The following is a 9,912-nucleotide window of genomic DNA, read 5'->3' on the forward strand; positions in this document are numbered from 1 at the left end:
TGCCCGGTCTTGCCTGCTGGGGAATATCCCTCATTGCATGAAAAGTAGAATGAAATCTCTGTTGCTTTTCCTTTCCCTGCTCTCTGCCCTCCCCGGTGAGTGTCTATGGGACAGCGGGGGAATTAGGGACAGATCTGTAGATTTGTTCGGCTGCTAATTCTCTCTTTGCTCTGCTTTGCTTACCCCAGGCGTCCTCTCCCAGGTGCAGCTGGTCCAGTCCGGCCCGGGGGCGGTGAAGCCCGGAGAGACCCTCACCCTGACCTGTGCTGTCTCCGGGGTCTCCATCTCTGCTCAGAATTCCGTTTGGCACTGGAACCGGCAGCCCCCCAGAAAGGGGATGGAGTGGATGGGGTATGTGTACCCATATAACGGGGTTACAGGTTACGCCTCGTCTCTCCAAGGCCGAGCCACCATCTCTGGAGATACCTCCAAGAACCAGGTCTCCCTGCAGCTCCGCTCCCTGACAGCTGCAGACACCGCCACGTATTACTGCGCCAGAGAGCCCCACAGTGACACAGAGCAAAGCAGGGACTGGTACAAAAAGGGGAAGCGGTTTCTAAGCAGCCGAGTGAGGCCAGAGTTACAGGGACCATTGAGCCCTCAGAGAGAGAGAGAGGTAGAGAGACATGAGGTAGAGAGACTGTGAAACATACAAACATCTATTTCTGAAAATGCCCCCAGAAGCCACCCAGTCCCTCTGCACATGATTTACCTTGGAGCTGCCACAGGACTCACATCAAACTCACCAACCAAACACAGCGATTTGTTTACATTGAACTGCTCATAGGAACAGGCAGGGAAAATGTTGTGGAAATACAGAGTGAAACAAAGTCACTCGGGACCTAGTGTCAGTGCCTGGGGGGACTGTTTGCCTGGGGCCATGTGAGTCAGTGTGCTTGGTTTGTGGTTTGTAAGATAGCTCTTTGTCTTCAGCACAGGACAAGACCACCACACATCCAAACAGGACCAAGCAACTTTCAAGTCTTCCAGTAGGGGGCAGCATCACACACACACACCCCTAGTGTCAGGGCTTCCCTTCACCAGACGGAAGGGAGAAGGCCAGAGTCCATAGTGCAGGCAATGCCATGTTTCTTGGGTTACCAAGCAAGCAAAATCCATAGCTCTGAACCCCAGCAGAGCTGTTCCCTGTCCCCCTCCGCTTTCTTAGCAGGCTTATTTCTACCTGTAGTGCACACCCCTGCTCCCACCCCTTACAATGTATGGTCATGTTCCTTCTGGAGGGTCCTGAGTCTGGGGGCTTTCGCACCACCTCTTTTGTACCCCATGGGATGGGTAGGGAGTGAGGTTGTGTTTTCACCAGGGTCACTGTTTCTTTTGCTTTTAGTGTTTCTTGTACCTGCTGTGATGAAGTGGGGATGTTCTTAATGTTTTCTCTGAATACTGTGTGTGTGCCTCAGTTTCCCCTATGCATTTCATAGGTATCTGAGGGGGATCAGGTGTATAATTGTTGCAGAGCCCAAGAAGGCCCTTGTGATACTGTCTGCACAGAGAATGGCCGGCACTCTGTCTCCAGGCAACTAATGGCCTGGGCGCCTCCTCTGCAAAGATGCCAACTGAAGGTGTTGGAGAACAAAGAGATCAGATGACCTCCTGACCCGGGAAAGAGACAAAGCCCAGAGGAGGAGGGGCTGGAGGGGGAGTCAGTTTGGGGCTGGCTGGGGACATGGAGTGAGTGCAGACGTGGTTGTCTGGTTCACTGCCCCCCAAAATGGACCCGGCTGAGGGGTCCTGTTCTCTGTACCTACAAGCTCTGTTTTTGACCATGTTCCTGTCATCTAATAAACCTCTGTTTTAATGGCTGGCTGAGAGTCACGTCTGACTGCGAAGTTGGGGTGCAGGACCCTCTGGCTTCCCCAGGGCCCCGCCTGGGCGGACTCGCTGTGGGAAGCGCACGGACAGGGCCGGCTCTAGCTTTTTTGCTGCCCCAAGCAGCAAAAAAAAGCGCCGCCCCTGAGCCCCCCTGCCGAGCGCCGCACCGCCCCCTCGCCGAGCGCCGCCGGAATCCCCTGCAGAGCGCCACCCCCGCGCCAAGCCCCGCGCGCCAAGCGCCTGCCCCCCCCCCGCGCCAAGCGCCACCGGAACCCCCCCCGAGCGCCGAGCCCCGCGCTGCCCCCCTCGCCGAGCACTGCACCGCTGGAGCCCGCCCCCGCCCCCTGCCGAGCGCCGCCGGAACCCCCCTCCAGTGCCGCGCCCGCGCCGCCCCCCCCCCACCAAGTGCCGGAGCCCGCCCCCCGTGCTAAGCGCCACCGGAACCCCCCCGAGCGCCGAGCCCCGCGCTGCCCCCCCCACCTGCTGAGTGCCGCGCCGCCAGAGCCCACCCCCGCCCCCCGCCGAGCGCTGCCGGAACCCCCCCCCCCAGAGTGCCGCCCGCCCACGCCGCCCCCCCCCGCCGAGCGCCCCCCCCCGCGGAATGCCGCGCTGCGCTCCCCCTGCCACCCCTTACCAGGTGCCGCCCCAAGCATGTGCTTGGGTGCCTGGTGCCTGGAGCCGGCCCTGCGCACGGAGGGGCATATGCTGAATGCTGCAAGGTCAGACCCAGGAGGGTGGAAGCCGTGTGAGCTTCTTGCCCTGAAGACAGTCTGCTCCGAGAGAGGAGATTTCCCCAGAGTCCTGACTGGCGTCATAGGGAGCAGTTCCAGAGCATCGCCCGGGGACTCCATGACACCTGCCCCCCACCCCCTCGCCCCTCCCAACTGGTTGCTCGACCTCGGCTTGGGAGAGAAGTCGGGCAGCCTTCCGTGTACGCTCGGATATTAAACTCCCACCATACCCAGCAACACTAACTCTATTCCTTATCTTTTCTCGCTGTGCAAGAAACCCCACCTGGCCGTGGGCAGACCCAACACACAATGCCTTTGGTCTTTGTCCCCACCGTAAGGATGTACGAATATCAAAAGTGAAATGGGCCAACAAAACCCAAAGTTCTATCTCAGGTTAACAAACAGGCCCAAATACTATATTCCCTTGATCTCTAACGTCTACCTCTTCTCCTTCCAACCACCCTCCAGTCAGAGGCTGAGTTTTGTGCCCTGCCTGTGGTTGAGACGCTGCCCGGTGCCCCTGTCATCACAGCCTTTGTTCTGACAAAGCCCAGGAGCTGCGTCTTCTCGCCAGGCCCAGTTCACTGGAGCTGTTTCTCACTCTCTGGTGCCTCAGCCCGGCCTTTCTCTCCCCACAGCTGTGGTGCCTTCCCCACCCGGCACTCCCAGGACAGTCTCACTCGGCTGGGCCTCTCCTCTCTGCTGTTCATATTTCTCCGCATGCCCAGGGCTTTCTGCAGCAGCCCTGCTGGAAGGTCCCGCAAACCCCAGTTGGGTGCCCGATGCAAAGCCCATTGATTCCCTATGAAAGACTCCTGTGGCCCTCCACGTGCTTTGAGTTACACCCCAAGACACGAAGGGTCTGTGTGACTCCCTCATCCAGGAGCTAGCGCTGCCTAGCTAAAGATCTCCCTTTTAATTTATACCCTCTGTCTGAACCCGCATGCAAATCCCTGCCCGGGGGTTCCTGTTAAATACCAACCCCTGGTTCTAGGAGCCCCAGTCTCTCCACAGACACGAACTGCCCAGTCCTGCCCACTGGGGAGTTTCCCTCATTGCATGAAAACCAGAATGAAATCTCTGTTGCTTTTCCTGTCCCTGTTCTCCACCCTCACCTGTGAGTGGGGAGTGGTCTGTGTGTGTGTGGGCGGGGATTACAGGCAGCTCCATAGATGCGTTCAATGGCTAATTCTGTGCTCACTTTCTTTCCCTTTCCCCAGGTGTCCTCTCCCAGGTGCAGCTGGTCCAGTCGGGCCCGGGAGCAGTGAAACCCGGAGAGATCCTCACCCTGACCTGCGCTGTCTTGGGTGTATCCATCACTGACAGCAGCTACGGCTGGGACTGGTTCCGGCAGCCTCTTGGAGGAAGGCTGGAGTGGGTTGTAGGGATTTATCCACATGGCGGCGCCACAAACTACGCCCCATCCCTCCAAAGCCGATCCACCGTCTCTGCAGACACCGCCAAGAACCAGGTCTCCCTGCAGCTCCGCTCGCTGACAGCTGCAGACACCGCCACCTATTACTGCGCCAGGCACAGTGGCACAGAGCAGAGCAGGGACTGGCACAAAAAGGGGAAGCGGTTTCCTAACAGCCTAGTGAGGCCGGAGTTGCCGGTACAGTGGAGTCCCCCGGAGACAGAAACATGCAGTGGAGAGAATACGACAAACAGATACTTCTAAACAAGCCTCCAGCAGCCACCTAGTTACTCCAGTTACCTTGGAGCTGCCTCAGGAATCATGTCAACCTCACCAACAACCAACATTCAGATCCCGGTCCCAGCGCGTTCTCCGAAGTGGGAATGTTCTTCCTGTTTTCTCTGAATACTGGGTGGGGGCCTGTGTCGCAGCAGGGAGTGGGGAGTATTGACCTGGGAAGGTTGCAGGGGAGTTTTGCGGGGACAGTCTGCATTGGGGATGGGAGATTTTCCTTGAGGGAAGATACCTGAGCATGTAACATGCGAACCCAGGAGGGGGGCTGGAGGCCAGGTGACACCTCTGCCCGAGAAACTGGACAAAGGCTGGGGGAGGAGCCGGGGGGAGGCTGGGTGAGAAGGCTGGAGGGAGTTTCACTTTGGAGCTGGCTGGGGAAGTGGGGGGAGGGCCAGAGGTGCTCTCCAAGATGGACCTGATGGAGGGGTCCTGGTCTCTCTAGCGACAAGCTCTGTTTTAGACCATGTTCCTGTTGTCTAATAATCCTTCTGTTTTACCGGCTTGCTAAGAGTCACGTCTGACTGCGGAGTCGGGGGGCAGGGCCCTCTGGCCCCCCCAGGACCCCGCCCGGGCGGACTCGCTGCGGGAAGTGCACGGTGGGGCAGGGGATGCTGGATGCTCCGGGGTCAGCCCCAGGAAGGTGAAACCGTGTGAGTGTCTGGCCCTGGAGGCAGTCTGCTCCGAGAGAGGAGGCTCCCCCCGAGTCCTGCCTGGCTTTGTATGAAGTAGTTCCAGAGCGTCGCCCGGGGACTCCGGGACACCATTCTAGTGCCCTCCCCTGTCCCCGGACCCTCCTTCCTCCCCTCACAGCCACCTCCTCCCTCCATAGATTTAAAGGAAGGGAAGCGAGTAAAGTCCTGAACCCTGCCCCGTGCACAGATACACGGGGACCAGGACTCATGCCAGGCACTAGGGCAGTGGTTCCCAACCAGAGGTATGTGTACCCTGGGGGTACTCAGAGATCTTCCGGGGGTACATCAGCTCATCTAGATACTTGGGTAGTTTTACCACAGGCTATGTAAAAGCACCAGTCACGTCAGTACCAACTTCACTTCCAACTGCCGTGCTCGGTAGTTCCTTGGGGGATGTCTCATTCCGGCGTTGCTGCCATGACAGCCTCTGTTCAGGCAAAGCCCAGGAGTTGCATCTCCTCTTCCTGCCCCAGTCCCTCCCTTTCCATTAAAGTGAGTTCTCAGACAGAGACACACAGTGGCAGAGACTGCTACAAAAACCAGGGCGGCTTCCACGCAGCCTGGCGAGGCGAGTTTAGCAGGGATCGCTGAGCCCGGACAGAGACACACACACAGCGAGCTGAGTAGGAAAAACACGCACAGCCCCAGCTCTCTTCGAAATGCATCCAGCAGCTGCCCGGTTCTCCACGCGCAATTCACCTTCGAGGGCTCGAGCGAAACTTAGCTGGGAAATACAATTCTCTGCTTGCATCCAAATGGTTCTAAGCAGAGACACGGGGACACACCAGGAAATACAGCGTTACACCAGGCAACAAAGGCAGCTTGGGGCGGGGGCTCTGTACAAAGGTTTCCCTGCAGAAGAGGTGATTAACAAGACACATTTCTATAGTAACACCTCCCCCCCCCCAACTCACCGCCTCTCTGGCTGGCTCTGAGAGTGCCTGCTCTGCTGTACTCAGCCCCCTAACACAGTAAGCGGCCCATCTCCTAGTGTCACAGCCCTTGTTCTGACCAAGTCCAGGGCTGCCCCGTCCCCTTCCCATTCATTGAGGGGGTATGTCGGGTTCTGCTACTTCCCCTGCAGCTCCGTCTTCTTCCAATCGCACATTCCTAGGAGCATCTCGTCTGCCTTGGCCTTTCTTGGGCACAGTTTGTATCCGCTTTATTTGACCAGCCCATTTGACAATAGCCACTTCTGCATTGGCGAGTCACCCATTGACTTCAGTGGGTCACTCGCTAAAAAGACATAAAGGGGGTGTCTGACTCTCCCTCCCAGCACTGCCTGGACAGAGCCCTCCCTGGGAGTTTATACTCCCTGGCTGACACCCACATGCCAATCTTCAGCCCAGGGAGTTCTCTTCAGTCCCACTCCAAGACCCTATTCTCTGGACCCTCCTTTCCGTCCTCACAGCCACCTCCTACCATTACGTGTGTGCTGAACTGAGCGCAGGGTCTCTCTGGGGTGTAAAGGGGACACCTGTCCCCACGGGGACATTGCCATGTACTGAGCGCTCACCCCCCTTATCTCTCATATCCATCCTAGGGAACCCGCACGAAAATCCCTGTCCTGGGGGTTCCTGTTTAAATAGAGACCCCTGGTTCTAGGAGCCTCAGTCTCTCCCCAGACACTGAACTGCCCGGTCCTGCCCGAAGGGGAGTTCCCCTCATTGCATGAAACCGAGAATGAAATCGCTGTTGCTTTTCCTTTCCCTGTTTTCCGCCCTCTCTTGTAATGTACACGTGGGAGTGGGGGAATCAGGGACAAATCCACAGATTTATTCAGTGATTAATTAATTCCTAGGCCGGCCCGGGGGCGGTGAAGCCCGGAGAGACCCTCACCCTGACCTGCGCTGTCTCGGGTTACTCCATCGCTAGCAGTTGCTGTTGGAGCTGGATCCGGCAGGCCCCTGGGAAAGGGCTGGAGTGGATGGGATTTGTATCTGCATATTATAGCGGGGAGACAGGCTACGACCCGTCTCTCCAAACCGAGTCACCATCTCTGCAGACACCGCCAAGAACCAGGTCTCCCTGCAGCTCGGCTCGCTGACAGCTGCAGACACCGCCACCTATTACTGTGCCAGAGACACACACAGTGACACAGAGCGAAGTGGGACTGGTACAAAATAGGGAAGCGGTGTCTAAACAGCCTAATGAGGGCAGAGTGACAAGGATAATTTAAGACACACACACACACACACACACTTCCCACAAACACACAGTGGCTAGAACAGGACAAACATCCCCAGAGATATTATCCAAACTGCCCCCAGAGCTGCCCAGTTTCTCTCACCCGATTGACCTGTAGCTGCCCCAGGAATCGTGTCCAGGTACTGCCAGAACACAGTGAGTGGTTTGTATTTCAGTGGCTCTAGGAACATCCATGGATGTACAGAGTTAGGCGCAGACAGGGACCGGTTGCGGTGTCGATCTGTTTGCCTGTGAGTGTCTCTGCATGTTTGTGTGCACCAAAAAGTTCTTTTCCCAGCACAACCACCCAACACACACACCCCATGTCTCCTTCCCTCCAGTAGGGGGCAGCAGTCTGCCTCTCTCTACCACACACACGGCTTTTCTATATGGAAAGCACCTGACCATCAGCTGCTGCATTTCTCTCCAGGGCTTGGTCCAGACTCTCCCCCATGTCCCAGGCATCGCAGCCCCTGTGCTGACAAAGCCCAGACCCTGCAGCGTCTCTCCATGCCCAGACCCCTCCCACTCAGCGCCGCGCAGGGAAGCCCAGGGGAAATTCCCTGATTCTGGTGTCTCTCCCCACAAAATCCGAATTGCTCATTTTTGACTGGACGTTTCCCTGCCGGCCTCCAACCCCCACCGGGAACTCTCTGTGGAAGGGAAGCAGACTGGGTTCGATCAGAGAGGGAATTGGGTTTCATAGGAAATGGGAGCAGACGGGGTTCGGTCAGTGAGGGTTCGGGTTTGGCTGGGGAGGGGAAGGGGAGCAGACCGGGTTGAGTCAGTGGGGTATCGGGTTAGGTGGGGAAGGGAAGCAGACCGGGTTCGGTCAGTGGGGGTTCGGGTTTGGCTGGGGAGGGGAAGGGGAGAAGACCGGGTTGAGTCAGTGGGAGGATCGGGTTTGGCTGGAGAGGGGAAGGGGAGCAGACCGGGTTCGGTCAGTGGGGGTTCGGGTTTGGCTGGGGAGGGGAAGGGGAGAAGACCGGGTTGAGTCAGTGGGAGGATCGGGTTTGGCTGGGGAGGGGAAGGGGAGCAGACCGGGTTGAGTCAGTGGGGTATCGGGTTAGGTGGGGAAGGGAAGCAGACCGGGTTCGGTCAGTGGGGGTTCGGGTTTGGCTGGGGAGGGGAAGGGGAGAAGACCGGGTTGAGTCAGTGGGAGGATCGGGTTTGGCTGGGGAGGGGAAGGGGAGCAGACCGGGTTCAGTCAATGGGGGTTCAGGTTAGGTGGGAAAGGGAAGCAGACCGGGTTCTGTCAGTGGGGGTTCGGGTTTGGCTGGGGAGGGTAAGGGAAGCAGACCGGGTTCGGTCAGTGGGAGGATCGGGTTTGGCTGGGGAAGGGAAGGGAAGCAGACCGGGTTCTGTCAGTGGGGGTTCGGGTTTGACTGGGGAGCAGAAGGGGAGCAGACCGGATTGAGTCAGTGGGGTATCGGGTTAGGTGGGGAAGGGGAGCAGACTGGGTTCGGTCAGTGGGGGTTCGGGTTTGGCTGGGGAGGGGAAGGGAAGCAGACCGGGTTTGGTCAGTTGAAGTTCGGGTTTGGCTGGAGAGGGGAAGGGAAGCAGACCAGGTTCGGTCAGTCGGGGTTCGGGTTTGGCTGGGGAGGGGAAGGGAAGCAGACCGGGTTCGGTCAGTCGGGGTTCGGGTTTGGCTGGGGAGGGGAAGGGGAGCAGACCGGGTTGAGTCAGTGGGGTATGGGGTTAGGTGGGGAAGGGAAGCAGACCGGGTTCGGTCAGTGGGGGTTCGGGTTTGGCTGGGGAGGGGAAGGGAAGCAGACCGGGTTCGGTCAGTGGGGGTTCGGGTTTGGCTGGGGAGGGGAAGGGGAGCAGACCGGGTTGAGTCAGTGGGGTATCGGGTTAGGTGGGGAAGGGGAGCAGACTGGGTTCGGTCAGTGGGGGTTCGGGTTTGGCTGGAGAGGGGAAGGGAAGCAGACCAGGTTCGGTCAGTCGAGGTTCGGGTTTGGCTGGAGAGGGGAAGGGAAGCAGACCGGGTTCGGTCAGTCGGGGTTCGGGTTTGGCTGGGGAGGGGAAGGGGAGCAGACCGGGTTGAGTCAGTGGGGTATGGGGTTAGGTGGGGAAGGGAAGCAGACCGGGTTCGGTCAGTGGGGGTTCGGGTTTGGCTGGGGAGGGGAAGGGAAGCAGACCGGGTTGAGTCAGTGGGGTATCGGGTTAGGTGGGGAAGGGGAGCAGACCGGGTTTGGCTGTGGAGGGGGGAGAGGGTGCAATCTGGGTTTGGCCGGGGGGCAGCGGGCGGGTAGGATTCAAAGAGCCGCAAGGTGAAATGGGCGCTCCCCTCTCCAGTCCCTGGCATGCAGCAGTGGGCCAAGTGCACTTGCAATGGGCAATGGGAGCGTGTGGCCTGCTTTGCCTTCACGAGTCCGTCCTGCGCCCGGGACGGGGAGTTGAATGCTGGGCTCTCGCTCCGGCAGGGGGCGTGGGGCAGGCAGGGCTGTGAGGCAGAGAGTGCGCGGCCCTCACGCCAAAGCAGGGTCGGGAGGGTAGAAAGCCGGGGCGCAGGGAGGTGGGTTACAGCGGCCTAGCCGCCCCTCCACGCGAGAGAACCCACGGAGCTGCCAGCCGCGGCCTCCCTCCCTTCTCTCCCCAGGGAGCAGAGCCTCTGCCCTGGAAAACCTGCAGCCCGCTCTCCGAGGAGCTACCATGTGCAAGCCGGCCCCGGCTGCACCACACTGACAGCACCGCTCAGCTAGGGTTACCATATCTCATAGATGAAAAAAGAGGACCCTCCACGGGCCCTGGCCCCACCCAT

The 9,912-nt window shown here is 58.9% G+C and overlaps 2 gene segments (V, D, J or C); both read left to right on the forward strand.

Moving 5' to 3' along the window:
* On the forward strand, positions 1–646 carry LOC128846274 (immunoglobulin heavy variable 4-61-like). The segment is given in 2 exon segments: positions 1–95; positions 189–646. Coding segments are annotated over 2 exon segments (516 nt in total).
* A 2,956-nt stretch (positions 647–3,602) lies between these two features.
* Positions 3,603–4,239, forward strand: LOC128846275 (immunoglobulin heavy variable 4-61-like). The segment is given in 2 exon segments: positions 3,603–3,678; positions 3,782–4,239. Coding segments are annotated over 2 exon segments (516 nt in total).
* Positions 4,240–9,912: the final 5,673 nt, after the last annotated feature.

Source organism: Malaclemys terrapin, chromosome 12 (assembly GCF_027887155.1).
Source record: "Malaclemys terrapin pileata isolate rMalTer1 chromosome 12, rMalTer1.hap1, whole genome shotgun sequence".
In the NCBI taxonomy this organism is placed as follows: Eukaryota; Metazoa; Chordata; order Testudines; family Emydidae; genus Malaclemys; species Malaclemys terrapin.